Source organism: Scomber japonicus, chromosome 4, assembly GCF_027409825.1.
Source record: "Scomber japonicus isolate fScoJap1 chromosome 4, fScoJap1.pri, whole genome shotgun sequence".
NCBI classification, from domain to species: domain Eukaryota; kingdom Metazoa; phylum Chordata; class Actinopteri; order Scombriformes; family Scombridae; genus Scomber; species Scomber japonicus.
The window spans coordinates 21,376,115-21,395,132 of NC_070581.1; the positions used below are offsets into that span (position 1 = coordinate 21,376,115).

The window sequence follows — 19,018 nt, forward strand, 5'->3', positions numbered from 1 at the left end:
CACCACATACGTCCTGCTGGCCCGGACTCAGGATTTGGGCCTGTAGTGAGTCGCCAGTGTGAATGGGACAGAACCTGTTCAACAGCTGATCCAAATGCAGAACGGGCTACAGATGAACAGGCAAAAGGTTCTTGGTTTCAGAGTGGAAAACTTTATATGACCTGTATATTGTCCATACTGTAGGTGTGTCTGTGAAAATTCTCTTTCATGTAATCATGAGTAATATTTAGTGTAAGTTCAGGTAAGTAATCATTTCATAAGAGAATACAGAGATTCTACATCACAGAACATGAAAAGTATTTGACTCTGAGGGCTAGATGTAGCCATGTGCTCTCCCCATTATTAACACTGTGCTGCCTCTCTGTGGCTCTACAGAGAAAATGCATGCAGATGCAAGAATTGATAGTGCCGAACACTGAAACAACTCACCAGTGTTGACAAAATATATTTTTATTCAAAGTTAATATACACTTTTAAATACAACATATCTTAAAATCATTTAACCTACTGCATGTTCTTGCAGTAATGGTTTATTTTATAATACATATCTTACATATTATCAAAAACTCTTTGTCAGAAGGTTTCCAGGAACCTACTGTTAGATATGTTGGTGATCAGAAATCCAACTATTTATCGTGGAAATGTTTTACACTTTGGATGTCAACACACAAGAACGGAAAAAAAAGTCCAAGCAATGAAGGCAGTTGTAAATAATGCACATCTGCTAAGGCAACCTAAACATCTGATGAATGTGGGCTGTTGGTTCCACGAAAAGGGTTGAACATAATCTTAAAGGCTGTACATTGGTCTCATGTACAGTATGGACTTAATTGTGTATACAAAAGGTCAAAGGGCATATGATTTGTGTGTGATCACTAAAATACATAATGTATGTCCAGATTTAAAGTGACTTTTGGCATCTGATAAAATATTAAAGTTAACTCTGTATAGTACAGAATTATTTGTCTTTGCAACACACAAAGACAAATAATCTAAATATGATTGATGCGCAGAAAAAATATCTTTAATCAAAGGTTTAAATAAATCACATTAGTATCTAATTTTGCATTCTTGTAAATGACCATGACAATGTAAGGAATGGAATAGGCATTTCAGAAATCAGGTTTGCACAGACAGAATAGATACACTTCAAAGTGTCTACAGACAATGTCTAAGGAAACATACCGTGAGTGCCTGTATGTGCCTTTGTATGTGAATCACAAGAACAACTGACACACACAGTAATAAATAAATGACACTGTGTGATTATGTTGCACGCATCTAACAGTTCTCTCATTTCTCTCAGGCACAAAAATAATAAATGCATAGATTTGAAGAACAAGTAAGTATCTAAATGTAAAACAGAAACAGTAAAACTGTGCCAAAGCTAAAAGCTACAAACAATCATTTCAACATTCGGCCAGAGCTATGCTGTTGCTACATTTCCAGTTATAACATTACCCCAAATTGTCTCCACTCCCTCAACTGAACTGCCCCCAAGGCTATTTTAATACTCTTACCTGTCCTGCAACATTCATCATGTCATGTGTGTAACATGTTCAGTATACAGCAAGGCAGAAAAATGTTAAGATTGCCTTGATGACTCAGAGTACAGAGATACTTGCTCACCTGCGCTAACCCCAATCCTTTCTCGGCTGTTGACATCACTCCCTGTCTGGCACTTATTCAACAATGATACTAAGTCACCAAGGTAATATGGACAGACAAAACATGCACGTCAGGAAAGAAGAAGAAATGAGAAAACTGGATGGGGTTTTTCATACTGCATCACATTTTTCATAACATACTATAATTTTGTTTCATCTTACCTAAAAAATATTTGTTTTTCTGTCAACTTAATATTTATTTTCTCCAAAAAAAAAAAAAAAAAAAACCTTTTGAAATCAACCAAAAAAAATTAAACCATATATAAAAGTACTCAAAATAACGGAGGTATTTCTATACATGCAATCAAATAAAAGTAAAGTACAAATATTTTATAACCTTTGGTCTTCCTACTTGAAACATATTCTTTGAGACGACAAACAGAGAGAACGCACTCAGTAAAAGCCTTGTTGCATAAAGCTTTCCATGACCTCTTCCGCCCCCTCTGAACTGTAATGATAAGATGAGCTTGTAACCATGGAGATGGGGACTATTGAAGGTAAATCGTACAGGACATTAGAGCGCCTGCCAAGTAATTAGTGGCTGCGTAATGAGGTGTCACTCAGGCAGTTCTCTCTGTGATGGGTGAGTGGGGCATACTAATAAAAGACTTAAGTAAGAGAGGCTGGTCTCTCCCTGCGTCACCTACGAGTGCCCCCTTTGCCTCCCCCATCCCCGCAGGGTAGGAACACACCACCTTGACTGTCACAGCTGTCAGGGAGCTTCTGAGAACCATCCGTCACTCTCAGAGCTCCTCTTACACACAAAAAAACACACCAAAACAGTAACACACAGCTTTCAGATAACAATCTCTGTAACTTTTCTCATCCTTAGTAGCACATTCTATAAAAAATAACAAGCGTAAACAGTAAACCAGGAACTGTTAAACCACCATATACTGCACAAGGTACTGGAGGTAGTTCCTGAAATCTTTACTGGTCCACATCATCCCTGAACAGCTGTGTTCCTTTAGGATTCAAAGCTTTAGTTTCACAAGCATTTTCTATAACATTGTGCAGAGGGTTTTTCTGCGGTGTGCTTTACAGTAACTGTTACAGTACTTCCCTCAACCATACACAGAGCCAATCAAAGTTTCCCAGATCTTGTATGTATGCAGGTTTTATTAGTTGATCACTTGATATCCATCGGCTAGTTCTCCAATGTGGATAATGTCCTAGCCGCTGGTTGCCCAAGGTCACTCCTCCATTAGGTAATAGCACTCTGGTCCTGCCAATGACTAATGATTTAGATGTGGATGTTGTGGTGGCGGATCTTACTAGAGTCAATGTCAACCCGGCGGGCCTCAGCAAAGGCCAGGAAGGTGCAGAGACCCAGCAGATTAACGGTGGTGATGAGGGCAAACACAGACGTCCACGAGCCTGTGGTCTCAATGAGATACCCCGAGAAATACACCATTAGGACCCCTGCATAGGAACACAACATGTCAGCATAGTCTCTTATCCAAAAGGTATAAACAAAGGACACAGTATCTTCCATGTGATAGTTTAGTTCAGTTTTCCACAGAGAAAATATCCAAGTATATGCCACCTCCCTCACTGTCTGACATCCTCTGTTCCCTGTTCTATTCATCTGACACAAACTCCATTAAGCCCCCTTGATGAAATATGCATGGCACATAGGGGCCATGAAACATGACAGACAGGAGACACATCAACTCAAAGTCTGAATTTTATAGAAGTGGATTAATTATTTCACTTAATAGAGAAAACAATTGGAACTGCTGGTGAAAGATTCATCACAGATTTTTGTTTTCAGTGTCGCTATCTGAAATTACAGGAACTCACCTGAGAAAGCACCGCATGTATTCATAACACCTGTAAAAGAAATGTGGATACACACATGTAAAATGTATGAATTCATAAAAATGTCACCTGTCGATTACAAAATGATCTGTTATGTCATCGAAAAAAGGTTTTGTATAAAAAAGTTGTCAGAAATGTTGCTATTATTCTTAAACTTACCAAATAAAGCTCCAGCACAGGATGGAGCAAGATCTTGAACATTTACAGATACACCACTGTAGAAGAAATATGTGCACCATTAGTGATTTCATCAGCAAAACTGACTCTACATGTGTTTCTAAGAACTAATAACCAACTTGACAAATCTATTCATTATAAATGATTAGAAACACACGAAAAAAGAGAAAATAGATGCCTGTGTTAAGGAAAATGTACTCATGATATCCCTAATCTACTGATTCATTGTATAATATTAACATAATATTATAATAAAACACTATTAATGTTATATTATTAAATCCCATTATAAATATGGTATATCACAGAAGTAAAGAATGTCCCCTAATATATCTCTGGAATTTCTATATTTAGGAAAAAATATCCAATATCTGAAGAAAGGAGCAAAATGTAAAAACTATATATAAATGTAAACTACAAGAAAAAAAGAACCTTGACAGAAAAACACATTATAAGATCATACAGTATGAAGGAGGTCATTAGTTCACAGTGCACACAGCAGAGCTGATACTTCCTCATACTGATTGTTTGCTTCTGCCACGGCAACACTTCACCCTGTATTGATCACCCACTCTTTTGTAGCATGTACTCATTTGTTTTGGCATTGAGTGAAGCAAATATACTCATAGATAAAGAATACATCTGGTGTATTATATTTTTATTGTTGACAAATCCCATGAAAAGACCAAAACCAGTAATTAATTTATCCCTCTTACAATTACTGTTTATACAGCCAAGGCTTGACATAGCTGTTATCACCTTTATTATTCATGTTATTCTTTGAACCTCTGGCAAACGCAATAAGGGCGGAGGCAGGAATTACAGGAGTGAAGGCAGGAGGTAGAGAACATAAATTGTTTCTGTGTGCAAATGACATCCTTTGGCTTTCTGCGGACCCAAATTCATCAGCCCCTATTCTTCTAGACATAATTGAAACTTTTTCACACATTTCTGGCTATAAAATCAATTGGCACAAGTCAGAGGTTATGCCAGTGTCTAGCGGTTAGTGCACTCCAATTCAAATAGATATCATCAGGTATGAAGTATCTCGGTATAAGACTGACTGCTGACATGAGTAATATTGTGCAACTTAATATGACTCCGTTGCTTCAGAAAATAAAGAATGACCTAAACAGATGGAAATCAATAAATCTTACACTTATGGGAAAAATCAATACAATTAAAATGGTAGTTGCCCCTAAGTTTAATCTGTGACAATTCCTGCTGGGATCTTTAAGCAATATCTATGGAATGGAAAGAAACCTAGAATCACCATGCGAAAGCTTTACGCATCAAGAAGAAAAGGAGGCCTAGCCTTACCCAATGTGGAACTTGGCATTTGAGATGGTAAAGTTAGCTAAACATTGGGCCAGCTATAGCTCACATCTTGGATGGACACAAACAGAAAAGGAAATCACAGCCCCATTCAAACCAATTGAAGCCCTATAACAAAATGCTGTGGGTAATCTGACTGGTTGTGAGAGTAATCCAATCCTGCACCATTCCAGTGTAGTATGGGCAAAGTTACACAAGATGCTCAGGATATCCCAATACAGACAAGATTATGCCTCTATCTGGAATAATCCATCTATAAAAAGAGACAAGAAACCTTTCCTGTGGAAGTCCTAGCTGGAGGCAAACTTGAACAAGATTGGAGACCTATATAAAGATGGGGTGTTTCTGTCATTTCAAGAAATCAGTACACATTATGGTTGCAAAGCTGAAACTTAAAGGAATTGATGGAAGGGCACCACCAGGAGTGGAGCCTGTGGAAAGAGAAAGGGGACTTTTGGCGGTACCTCCAGTTAAGAAGTAGTGTTAGAACCTCAAGCATTAAACCAAGCGAAGGGGAAAATGTGATCAGACTCTATTTTGAGTCGCCCAGTTCTGTTCACTCGGCCTCAGTTCTCTATAATATGGTTGTGGATGCCCAATGTGGGAAGTATAATAATTTAAGACTAATTTGACAAAGAGATCTAAATTGTGACATTGAGGACACAGGGTGGTCCATCAGGGACGTCCGGGGCAAATTCACACATTATAAAATTATTCACAGGTATTATTATATGCCAGTAAGGCTCCATAAAATGGGCTTGATACAGAACAACCTGTGTAATGCACAGGCAGGGACCTTCTTACACTCACTGTGGGAGTGCTCTTTGGTTTTTCCTTTCTGGAAAGAGGTTATAGGAAAACTGGGTGAGTGGCTTGGAAGAGCCCTACCAGAATCCCCCCAACTCTGCCTACTGGGAGTGGGACCTACTGGTCAAGGTCACCACCAGGAATATCAGAAGCAGAATTCGGTTTAGCACTGACAGGCTTCGCCACTGCAGCTAGCTAGAATCATTCTTCGCCCCGGAAAGAGTCAGACTCAACCAGACGGATAATGCCTCCTATGAATTGATGATAGCAAGGTTGAATGATAACAAAGGGAAATTTTACCAGGTCTGGGGTAATTTTCTGAATCATATAAGAGGGGAATAGGTTCCTATAACATGTGAGGGGAGGACGACTTGTGTATACATTATCATATACTCTTTTTGTGGACACAGTGTTTAGTGTTGGGAGATGTGCTGCGTTGGTTATGGGCTGGGATATGTGTATGTATGTATATTTATATGTATATGCATATTTGTTTTTATTTTGTGTATTTTTGTTTAATATGGTTGATTTGTTTGTGTTGAAGTTTGATGTCTTTTGTATGACGTTTGACATATAAGAAATTTCATAAAAACTTAAATAACAAAAAACACATAAACTAGCCACACTGTTGTACTAGGTGACATGTTCCTTCATTAGTACAAACAGATGTATATTAATCTGATGTCTAACAAATCAAACAAATAAACTATTTACTTTAGTTATTTGAATCATGTTTACTAAAAACTATAGTGCTCATTATGTTTTAGGAGATTGTTTGGCCTTTTTAAGAGTTTAAGTACATACTTATTACTTTTTTTAGCAGGCCTGACCTTTTCTAGAACAAAAGATGGAAGCGTCAAACAGCTGACTAAATTTTCTGGCAGCAGGCCTAACATAAGTTGGCACACTGCCAATTTGCCCTGGAAAAGCTTGGTGGTGAGTCACATACAGGTTTCAAATGGTATCACCAAAAGGGAGAATATGAAATAAAGCCAGAGTCAGAGATAGAATGTGAGGAAATTGTGGCTGCCAGTACCTGTGACTGAAGGTGGTGAGGCCCATGGTGGCAGACACAAATGCTACAGCCGAGGGGAAGGTGGTGGTGCCACACAGAAGAAGGGTGAACACACTGGAAACCCCCATGGAAAAAAACTAAGAAAGGGATGAATGTACACAAAAAAACACAGGTCAATATGTTACAGAATGTTCTGTGTACAAGTCAATGAAAGACAATGAAAGAGTACATTAATACATTGTGGACTGAATGGAATGAAATCCAAACTGAGACTATACTATACCTGCATCAACTTCCTCACTGAAGCTGTATCAAATCCTGTTGGGATGAGGAGACAAAGTGGGACAGGCAATTACACTGCTGCTTTTTCCAAAAACAAACTGCACTTGGAAATGTGCTTTGAAGGTGCCCTTAGGATGTTGTGAGGAGATGTTTGTCTGCTCTACCTTGACTGATGAGGTGGTCAGAAAGGCAGCCACTGAAGAGGGATGAAGGAATGGCCACCAACCAGGGAATGACATTGAACACCCAACCCTGGAGGGAAATATTTTCAGTTAATGAACTTGATCAGGAACAGATGGGAACATAAAGTGTTTCATTGTTAGTTTGCAGTGTGTTTGATAGTTGGTGTTCAGTTGTTGTTTATGGCGATGTCAGTTGATCTATCACTTTGGCCCTGTTTATGTCAACTACTAGTGGTTAGATTGCCATGAAAGTTTATAGAGACACTCCTACCGATGAATCCTACTGTCTGGTATTTGCTCTCTGTCACTCTTTTCTCTCTCATATGCACATGTGCTCACACACATACACACATAAAGAGCTTGACTCTGATTGGGAATGCAACTGGACCTGTATCATAATTTTTCTTTGAATCTTACTTCTTTTTTTAACATTGTGGTTCTTCATTCATTTGCATTCGGGAGGAATTTTCACTAAAAGTAATAAAGGTGTTTAATTAAACAGCATGTCTGAGCAACAATCTCAAATTAGCTAACTACACCTAAAGCCTGAAATTAAATAGAATATCAAATGATCAAAGTTTTGTCCAGTGAAGTTGTTTTCAAATCTGTGATGAATGTTTAAACTATGAAAACTAACAGCCTCAGTTTCTCCAACTCTTCGACTTCAGTTTCTCATCGACTCCACTACTGATGCTACTGCTAGTCACCAGTGCGTACAGCTTAAAGTTGAGGGTTGCCAGATCATCACGTCAGTTTACCCCACATATCCTGCTCTTTTGTGCTTTATAATAATAAAGCATTTTTTGCAGAAAACACACAAACCTGGAAACTCTGCATAGATTTTATTGTTAATATTTCCTGGAGTTAAAGCAAATAGATTGTTTAAGATTTGTAAAAATATAAAATAAATATAATATAGGGGCAATCCAGCAACAAATTGATATTGGTAGGAACATGCCATTACTGTCCATATCCAAATCTACACTCTTGTTTATATACCTGAAAAAAAATGCTCACCAGCCTCAGCTGTGCAATATCTTTTTGCTTTAATTAATTTTCCTGTAATTCAGAGGCCAAATATTTGATCAACAGGAGGATGAAAAGGTGATGTCGGTACCTTAGCGTCAGGGAAAGTGTCTTTAAAGAATGTTGGCAGCCACGACAACAGAGTGAAGAAGGTGCTTGCTGTGCAAAGGTGTGTAACGATCACAGCACTTGATGGGGAATTAAAAGAGAGAGAGACAAACAGACAACATAAGTACATTATAACTATATTTAAACCTACTGTGCAAGAATACAAAAGGTTGCTCAGTGTTGTTGAGAAAGACAGTGTCTCATTTCTTTGAGCTATGTCTCTTAGGTGGGCCGTAGCAAAAGTTGTCCTCCTTGCTATCTGCGTGACAACTATTGCTTTCCTTTCTACATCATATCCGTGTTAAGGCAAGCAGGATGTGGTTGAAAACATCAGGGGTTTGAGAACATTTTAGTCTACAGTCAACAAACTATCATCTAATCTGTTAGCCTCAAGGTATATCAAATACTGTAAATCAAATAAAACCACAGAGGTTCTCCCCGTCACTGGAAATGGAGCATATCAGTTGCGGTACAGTATATAAATATCTAGGCCACAGGGAGCAACTGGAAGGACATGGAAGAACTCAATATCAGAGACATTAAGAGACAGCTGAGGCAACCAGAGACTAGCTATTCTTAAATCTGGTACATGTAACACTGGAGTCTACAGAAGGAGGATGAACTACAGAAATCTCTTTAATAAGTTAAGATCTGTCAAAACTGAGATGTGTTTAATACATTTCCAAAATCTTTCATTTAAAATTCTTCTTCTGAGTTTTCAGATCCCCCATCTCATCTTCCCATAGCTGCAAAATACATAAAATAAGACTGAATTTCAGAATTGGGACTATAGTATAACTTACTGGCTCAAGCTTTGTAATAAGGGCAGAATAACAGCTAATATGACGACCGACAAGGCAATGAGCAACACAAAGCACAACATGCATGCACAAACACACGTATTTGCACATACTCTCACATGCACACGCATGCCCATTCCTCTATCTTTGTCTCACCAGACTGCAGGTTGTTTGAATAGACGTAACCAATGTCTTTTGGTCAGTTTGGACTGGGGCCCACCACTTCCCAGGGACTCTAGCGTGATGATAGGCCCTACAAGGACAAATGAACACAGACACGTGGGCATACAAGAGGACACTGACTCCAGTTATACAAATAAACAGCCACAAGATAGGAGCATGCAACAACACTACTTATACTGTCAACTCGAAAAGTCCACTTGCCTTCTCCTTTGAGTAGATATTTCCACATGCAGTAGGCCCACAGGACTGAGAGCACACCAGACACATAGAAAACACTCTCCCAGCCGTACAGGTCCAGCATGAGGGAGCCAGCCCCTCCGATCACCAGGGTGCTGTAACAAAAAGGTCACAACAAGACTTGACATGTCACAGATATTTCAACATCATAATAACAGAGAAAACACTTTCCCACCATTCCCAGTTCATTACATAAGACTTGACTCACCCCAGGTAGGAGCCACTACCCACAGTGCTCATGAGGAAACCTCTCTCACTCTCCACCACCTTTTGAGAGCACAGGCTAGCCAGTGAAGGGTAATGAACTCCTAAAATCAAGACAAAGAAGCATAAATGATTAGTGTTAAGAGAGAAAAGAGGCAAGTTAAGTATATGTTTCTTTACTCCATTACATAAAAACAAACATATACTGGAGCTGAATTGTTTAAAATCCACTTAACACTCCTTAATCACCCCACCTATGAAGAATATTAACTTTTGTTCTAAATTAAAATAGCCAAATGACAAAGAAAAGATGTTGCTATTTACATGTCATATAGTTACACTAAACTAAGTTATATAGTAGGGTCCAAAAGTCCATTTTCCCATTCATATAGTTATATAAGTTAGACTCAATAAGACATCCATTTTGTCTTTAAATAAAATACAAATTGAAATATAAATGCTTGGCCTGTGTTACCACCTAACATCTGTACATTTACCAACGCAGACACATCTGCTGATTGAAGTGACAAAGAGCTGGAATTTCCTGATGTGACCAAACATAAAATATGGAAATGTTGTAATATGATGGTTCAAAGTTAATTTGTCATGTGGATACCTTCAAATCAGATCAGTTTGAATTCTTAAAGGACTTTTAACTGGTTTCATATAAGAATTCAGTACAAAGCAACATAGACAACATGGACAATTGACTTAAGACTTTAACCAGCATGCTTTTATGTTGTCTGTATCTTATTCCCTGACACAGACAGCAAACTGGTGCATAGGAAACAAAGCAGTGTGGGAATTGACACAGCATCCAAATTAGTTTGTGTTAATACGTGATATAACAAGATGTCCTGCTCCCTTTAAGCAGAAGGTGCAAGGTATTTGTATGGAGTTTGTATGGAGCAGGCAAATCTAAGATACTGTATTTTAAGGGACAGGATCATTTTATGAGTTTATACTGATAAATGTGATTTTCTTATCAAGTCTGGCAGCTACTGGGAGCCAGACACTAAGAAGCAGACTTTTTAAATATGTCCTTGAAATAAGTAAAAAATAGTTTTCCCAAGGTCTGGAACAAGAAAAAAAGCCTTAAGAGAAAAGTGTTTCATCTCAGTGACTTAATCTAAAGTTATGAATTCATTTTGCACACTTTTCAGAAAGCTGTCTCACCTCACCTTGCAACAGGCCCATGAGGAAGCGGGCCAGAGTCATAGAAAAGATTGGCTGGGAGCAGAAATGAGCCAAGATGGGTGTGAAGGCTGTCATCGACCCCCAGGCTGCTGCAGATAGAAGGAGGACCTTCTCTCCACCCACCCTGTGAACACACAATAGAGGATGTCCTGGATTTAACTTCTGAATGATCAGGCAGCTGCTTACGTCAGGTTATGACGTCTTGGATGACTTGTTAGTCTTTGAAAATGAGATGTGTAATTCTGTAAAAATAAATCTGATGAAAGTATCACTGAGATTAGACACTATGGAAGTTAAAGTTAAATGATTTTTGATAGATCTACAGACATTTTTTTCATTTTGAAGAATAATTCTGGACTATTGACTTTGCATTCTGGATTGATCAAAACTGTTCAAACACATAAGCAGTCTATCTGTTTGTGACACTGTGAGCTTCCAAGAGTTAACGTCATGATAATACAAAGAGACTAAGAGAGCATGTAGTTTTATTAGCCGTCCTATCTGTCCAGACTGAGCAAACAAAGCTGCGTTATTTGCATCAGTGCCAGTAATGTTCCTGCAAATGACAGTCGACAGACCAGGAAGGAAAAACAGGTGTTATCTAAGACAAGCTGACTGTTAATCGAAGACTGGTGTCATAGCACTGATAAGACAGTGCTGCAGACACAACTCAATTCAGTGTCTTTACACCATTGTTATCTCCCAGCATGACCACAGTTTGAGCTCAGAGGAGCTACCCACCGGTCACTGACGTATCCTCCGAGCACCTGGGTGAAGCAGTAGCCCCAGAAGAAGCTGCCCAGAACCATGCCGGCCTCCCTCTTACTCCATTTGAACTGCTCTGACATACTGACGGCACAGATGGGCATCGCCACACGGGCACAGTAGAGGAGACATGTCCCGAGCAGTAGCACCACTGTCCATACCCTCGCCACTGGCCTGCATGGGAGGGAAGAGGAATGGATTGAAGTTAAATATAGAAATATTTGGGGACTTACAAAGAGTTTTCAAAGATGTGGGAGGAAATTACAGCCCTGAAGTTTGTTGCACTGTAACCAGGATATAAACCACAGGGGAGCAAGGAGGAGCATAACTCTTCTTAATAAGACATGAGTTCCCTGAAAACATGATTGGTGAAATTTTGTGGGGTCTATATAAATATTTATATCTCTGTATTTGCAATATGCTATTTTTGCCATGCATTTCTATTTTTCTGTATCTTCATTATCATGGATCATGTGTAAAATTAGGCAGTGTGCTGTGATAAACTTCTCTCCTCTCTGATAAAGAAAAGACGCTCCCCCGAAAGAAATGGCACAGTTCACACGCTGAATGTAACTACACTGGGCACAGGCTAAAATGGCTTCATTTAAAGTGATAAGAGTTATTACATTGTTGTGGTTTAGAGCAGTTTCAAACTTTTTCACATAAAGGACCTTTAAACTGACACAAATTAGACACCAATTTGATAAAACCTTGTACCAGGGTTCCCTGTATGATAAGATTTCTGCTTTTTTAATTGCAGAAAGTGTATGAAAAGCAAGTCAAACATTCTGTGTTACTTATGGATGGAATTATAGTGAAAATATGACAGTCAATGGTTTAGCGAATAGGAAGAAAATTGCCTGAAAAGGATGGTGTCACAACAGTATTTAAAAATATGAATTAATTTCTCATGAAGGAAGTATGATTTACTTCCTCATTTGCAAACCAGCTGAGGTATGGGGGCATGAAAAGGCACATTATGGACCCATTAAGCGAATGACACGTGTCATATTGCACTAAGTACCACATAGAAGGACTTTAATGATAAAATCTAAGATATGCTTAAAGTCCTGCTACAGGGCCTTTTAAAACAAGAGTTACTGAGTATAGATTTAAACAGCTACCAGGTTATCTCTGGGAGCTTTAGGACATAATTGATAACAGGACTGCTGAGATATAAATAAAAATCAATTATCACTGTCAGCGATTGAAATGTTACCTCGACCAGTTGGTGTTGTGTTCAGGCCACTTCTTATGACATCCAGGCACTCCGATCTTGTCAGACGGATGGTTTTCCTTGTGACAGACCAAATCTGGACTATAGTTCTTGCCATATTTTTGAATTACTGCCATTCAACGCGAGGTAACAGCAGCCTCCTTTCAACCGCTTCAGCTATTTGACTTTCGGTCTATTTCCTGGTCGATCAGACAGAAAAGTAAACACTGAGGGGGAAGATAAAACAAACAGAGAAATCTTTTTTCTGCAAAGTGTTATATCTCGAGATTTAACATCCACATCCTGAGAAAACTAGACTAACAAGATCACAAGCGATGGACACGGAACTGAGCTGGAGGAGGGAGTCTTGTTTTTCCTGGTGCCCCGAGGAGGAGTAATCCACGTGTCAGTTTTTCTCTACAGCCTCCTCCTCCTCCTCCTGCAACCCGCACAGCCACGCAATTCTTCGTGTGATCGGTAGGGTTAATCAGGAAGTGATTTAGTATGTTTCTGAACCTACTTCAACTGTCTTGTCAGCTGATCTATCCTTTACAGCATCATCCAAAAACGCCCGAGAAGTGCCTCTGGCTCCGGTCCCTCTCATGACGGTGCAGTTTAGAGATGTGACTGTGGGAGCATCATTAGAGCACCAGGATGTATACTCTCCTCTCTGACCTGTGTCCTTGCAGCCTGATGATGATGAAGACGCGATGGTACCAGTGCTCAGACGCTGCTGTCAGGCTGCGGGGCAGAGATAATGCGCAGTGCCTACAAGGTGATTTGAATGGTGTCTCTTCCCCCTGTATATACATGAGTTAGCAAAGCAGAGCCGTCGTTATGTAAGAGTCTGCATTCAGCACAACTTTTAGCAGCTGCTGATGGAAGAAGTACTCAGTTCAATTAAAGGGTGTGTGAAACAGATGTTTACACTGCCAAAGCAAGTGTGAAATGGAAACAACAACAAATAAATGTACATAAATGTGATTTTGCTTTTAGTAATACACCTAGGCTATATTCAGATAAGTGGCAAAATGTGAATGCAAATAAGTGAGGACTATAAAAAACTGCACCGTGTTTTGTTTTAAACGAATAAGGAATTAAAAACATCCTTTAATCAAGTTGAAATACTCCATAAACTCCATTACAAGTAATACATTGTAATAAAGTTTAATGAAATAAATAAGAGCAGTAAAATGTACTTTTTGATGCTAAAGTTAAAAGAAATTAGTATATAAGTAGTGGTATAATAGGTACTTTTCCTCAAGTACTTACTTAAGTAGGTTACATTACTATAAAACCCACAGCATTCATACTGTATATTTAAACATCTGTACACTGAACATAACCACCTCCTATGTATATTAAACGCCACTTTTTTTACCATTCAAAATGTATACTCAGTGTTTGCTTCACTTCCTTGCTCTATGTGTGTCTTTACAGCTCACAGAAACAGTTTTGCCTGCTTATCAACATTCCCTCCTGGTTATACTTTTCTGAGTGTTGCTATTGTTTCGTGTTGTATGCGAATACACTGAGAGCTCCCAAACAAGTTCAACAAGCCAAAAATACATTGAACAAGACTATTTCCTCATAATAATGAACATACCTGGCCAATAAAGATGATTCTGAATCTGACATTACAATTCAGAGTAAATGTTACACTTTACTGTACATGTATTTAACAGCGTAAGCTAACAGATTTGAAATTTATACATGAAATATGCCAAGATGTTATGAAATAGTATGCTACCCTATGGTATATAAAATTGTTCAAATAAGCTCCATATCAGCCAACCTCAACTGTAAAATGATTTTCATACATTGATGTATCAGTAATAACAATCCAAGAATTTACAGGCAATGTATTCTGTCAGATGTGTACTTTTACTTTTGACACTGAAGTACATTTAGCTGGTAATACTTACATGTAGTTATACTTAAGTGACAATGCAGGAATTCTAATCGTAATTGAGTATTTTTATATTTCAGTATTGCTACTTCAACTGAAGTGAAGGATCTCAACATTTCCTCCACCACCGCTCATTCAACAGAATGTCTTTGATCAGTGTGTGTATATATCATTGGATTATTGTGACTGATGCATTAACATGTACGTAGAATTGTATTGTAGAGCAACTAAGGTAAAGAGGTAAAGAGGCAATCATACAAGCTGATTATATTGTATTCAAAATATTCATCAGTAAGGTAACTAGTAGCTGTTGTAAGTAGCTGTCAGACAGATGTAGTGGTGTCAAAGTACAATATTTCTCTATCAAATGTTGAGTAGTAGTACCATGAAATAGAAACACTCAACTACAAGTACCATACATTTGTAATTTACTCAAGTAAATGTAAATCATTATTTCACACCTCTGCTGCTGTACAGTACCATTTTGAAATGTCCAGAATTTAAAAAAACAATCCAAGCTTTAATGTCCTTTATTACTTGCCCAGTTTTAAAATTCACTTTTATTGCAAAATAATATTCCAGCAAAAAAAGCACATCAAATTCCGCAAAAGAGCTACTCATTCCATAAATAATCCATCTGTAAAAGTGTCTCCATGTCTGTGGACACAGATTTATCCATTCACATCTTTTAATATCATTTGTGATATTTTACAACTGTATGAAACTGAGGCTGCCTTTAAGCTTGTACAGTCACAGTCTGCTGCAAAGTTTTGAGCTTCCCAGGAATTTTGCCTTGTCCCATGTGTTAATTACTACCGTCATGTATAACTTAAAAGTGTATCTTTTCTTTGTTAATATCACTGTATGCATCTTTTGTGATATTCCAAGCCATAATGTGGTAAGAATCTAAAACTGAATTTACAGTCACAGTAGTTTGAAACATCCCAAGTATTTTGTTTTGGCTACTCCCGTCACAGAGACTACTAACTGAAAGACTACTACATGAAATGTGTATGTTTTTATAAGGTAAAGTATATGTTTATTTGAGGCAGTGCACACTGAGCCAATCATTCTCCCTGAACATCAAACTTAGCTCCTTCTAAGTGGTCACACACAGAAAGTGACAGCCTAATTTAGGCTTTATTCACACCCTCATATGCCAACTTTCCCTGCCAACAGACAGAAAAACTAGTGTAACTGAAATATGCAAATGAAAAGAAAAGATACTAATTTTACATAAACAAATATGTAAATTATAATACCAAGTAAAATAATCGTCTGCATGTTAATTTAGTAAGAGTGGTCATTTTGAAATGCCATCAATCCAGTTTACACATTCTAAGTTATTAAAGTATCAAAAAGCAACCCTTACAAAAAAAGAAAAGGTTGTACTATATATGAGTCAGTTTTTTGGGGTATAAATAGATAAAGGAAATGTGTCCATTTTGTTATGTTCTGGTATGTTTTCACTCAGGGTCCTTATTTTGGGTCTTCAATAGTTCCCTTGCTGAGGTCTGTCATTTTGGGATACTTCACTTTCTTTTGGTCCAGTTCGTTTTGAGCCCACAGCAGTAGCTTCAGGAGCTTGGCCAGCTTGGGTGTTGACTCTCTGTTTTCATAGTCTAGCACAGACTGGTTCACTTCACTCCATATCTGAAAGGCAAAGAAAAAGTTGTACTGTCATTGCTTTTTTAAACATTGATTATTGAACAGTGGATAATAGATTATCTCACCAATTAATTTTCTATACAATGAGTAATGATATGTAGCTCCCATCCCCCAAAAAAAATCACGGAATTCATGTGTAATTCATTTGAATATTAAAAACTATAAATCACTTGCTACAATGTGGAATAAAATTAATACTTTAAAAACTGCAGCATAATCACTGTGCTAATACTATAAAAAACTACTTTTACAGTTTAGTGTAGGATGATCATCTCCAAGTGGTACGCTATTTAAACTGATCTATTTCATCTAAGATAAGAGACAAGTGCAAGACCAGTATATACTTTGACCCTACCTTTTGTCTCTGCATCATATTGAGCAGATCTCCAAAAGGTGACTCTTCAGGGTTGTCAAATGCCAGCAGGGCCAATGTCCTCTCCATCTCTGTCAGGCATTCTCGGCTCTCCTCTCCCTGCTCTGCCAACTGCGACTGAGCAAATTCAAGTGCAGCTTCGGTCTCCCTCAAACGAATCAGCTCAATCAGATGCTGTTGCTGCAAACACAAATGCCACGGGTGCAAAAGGAAGTGACAACAGCACAGAGTGGTAAGACATGCAGTACAAATGCACAGGATATATGCTGCAATAGGTACAAGTGGTGAATGACAGGCGTGGTGTTTTATTTTACCTGTAGGTGAAAGTAGAGGTAACGGTTAGTATCCAGCAGTTCTGGATGCAGACTGTTGATGAGTGCAATAGCATCCTGGATCTGTCCCTTCAGGATCATCTCTCTGATCTTAATTCTTTCATCGAGGGAATCCAAGTCCACACTGGGCTCTATACCAGACTCCATCCTGAACTTCTCAGCTGCCTCCTTGAAGCCCTCTGTTGAGCAGAAACCAAAGTGAAAACCCTGCACACACACCATTGATCTTCACACACAGCTAAAATGAAACTTTGAGTACCAAAAAAAAAATCTGTACTTCACCTGTCACCAAGTAGTTCATGATGAGCCTGTTCATATCAGCTCTCTGAATGTGGACATTGTTGAGTTTATCCATCCACTCTTCCCTCGTTATGTCGTCCGGCTTCTCTGCATAACTCATTATGATAGTATCCTGAAGATAAATGGGATATTTATGTTGTGAGTGATGTGTAATAATGACAGAATAACATCTCAGACACGAAGAATATTGAACTCACGGTACGCACAACAATAATTTAACGTTATAACTGTTTTAGTAATTTGCTTTTCATGTTTGACGGCATCAAGGCACCGGAAACACACAATCACAACAGTTTGGGCCTTTCATGAAAACACAACATTCAAGCCTGACTTTCATCAACACGGATCAAAACAAAGACAACTTCCACCTTTTGGCGCATTTATATTGCACACAGACAACCGGAACGAGTGCTTCTTTATTTTATTATTCTACATCAATATGTATTAATAGTCGTATGTAAAGATAATGGTTAATTTATTCACAATACCTGAAAATGTTGTCGCTACTTCCCAGCAGTAGCTAGCTAGCTAGCGACGGGGGGGGCGGGGGGGTGGGGAGGCTCTTCTTCTTCTTCGGCCTTCTTTCCGGTACCGTCAACGCTGCGTGGTGCTGCTGCCTCCTACAGTCAATTTATCGTACCTACACATCCAGTGCTCAGGCACTCCTAAATTTAATTTCAGCACTCCTAAAAATAAATAAATAATCATTGCATTTTTTTCTTCTAAAAATTATTTTATACAACTTTAATTATATTGCGAGCCTGTTTGTTAGAGATGGGACAAACACTTATGCTACAGGTTCAAATGGTTTTATAACAGGTTTAATGTACTTTGGATAGTTCTGTCATTATTATTGTCTTTCCCTCAGGGTTCATTTTAGAGTCTTCTCTTTAGAGATCTGTGATTGTATATTCTGAACCATTATTATAGTAGACCACTCTATTATGTATTAATATTTCTTGTTGTAATCTAGTGAAATGTGTAATTTAGCAGGGGGTTTGAACACTTGCAGGGCATTGTATGTCAAATTCTTATCAGGAGCTGAGCCCCCCTAAAGGTCTGATCCTAGAATCGCCCCTGGCTTCAACAGATTCAATAGCTTACATGTGACAGAGGAAGCATAGGCTATGTTTTAAGAGGAACTAAAGGGACCTCCACTGGTGGACTCATGAAAGTCATGAAGTCCAAACTGTAGATTGTTGCAGCAGCAGAGGGACTTAAACTCACTGTCTGTATGTATTAATCCCTGCTTCTCAAAGGAAGAAAGTGAAAGGATACATTCCATTATTATAACAATTTTCTACACATGAGAATTGTTTTTACGTTTAAATTAAAAGCTTGACAAAAAGAAAACAGCATTTCTATTCTATTAACACTGTCTGAGCATCATTTAGAAACTCTGTTTGTGTGACTT

General features: G+C 38.3%; 2 protein-coding genes across 2 annotated transcripts; both read right to left on the minus strand.

Annotated features, from left to right (window-relative positions):
• Positions 1-413: 413 nt before the first annotated feature.
• On the minus strand, positions 414-13,487 carry slc17a9b (solute carrier family 17 member 9b). The gene is made up of 13 exons (XM_053317137.1): positions 13,026-13,487; positions 11,783-11,980; positions 11,026-11,165; positions 9,849-9,948; positions 9,605-9,735; positions 9,377-9,473; positions 8,404-8,500; positions 7,269-7,356; positions 7,106-7,140; positions 6,844-6,959; positions 3,648-3,703; positions 3,471-3,500; positions 414-3,089 (listed from the first exon to the last, which is right to left on the minus strand). Exons 1-13 carry the CDS (start codon positions 13,157-13,159, stop codon positions 2,911-2,913), a joined length of 1,401 nt encoding a protein of 466 aa, XP_053173112.1. The 5' UTR covers positions 13,160-13,487; the 3' UTR covers positions 414-2,910.
• A 1,958-nt stretch (positions 13,488-15,445) lies between these two features.
• On the minus strand, positions 15,446-18,141 carry LOC128356950 (glucose-induced degradation protein 8-B homolog). The gene is made up of 5 exons (XM_053317142.1): positions 18,093-18,141; positions 17,587-17,716; positions 17,287-17,483; positions 16,955-17,152; positions 15,446-16,584 (listed from the first exon to the last, which is right to left on the minus strand). The coding sequence occupies exons 2-5, from the start codon at positions 17,702-17,704 to the stop codon at positions 16,411-16,413; spliced, it is 687 nt and encodes a 228-aa protein (XP_053173117.1). The 5' UTR covers positions 17,705-17,716; positions 18,093-18,141; the 3' UTR covers positions 15,446-16,410.
• Between the last annotated feature and the right edge of the window lie 877 nt (positions 18,142-19,018).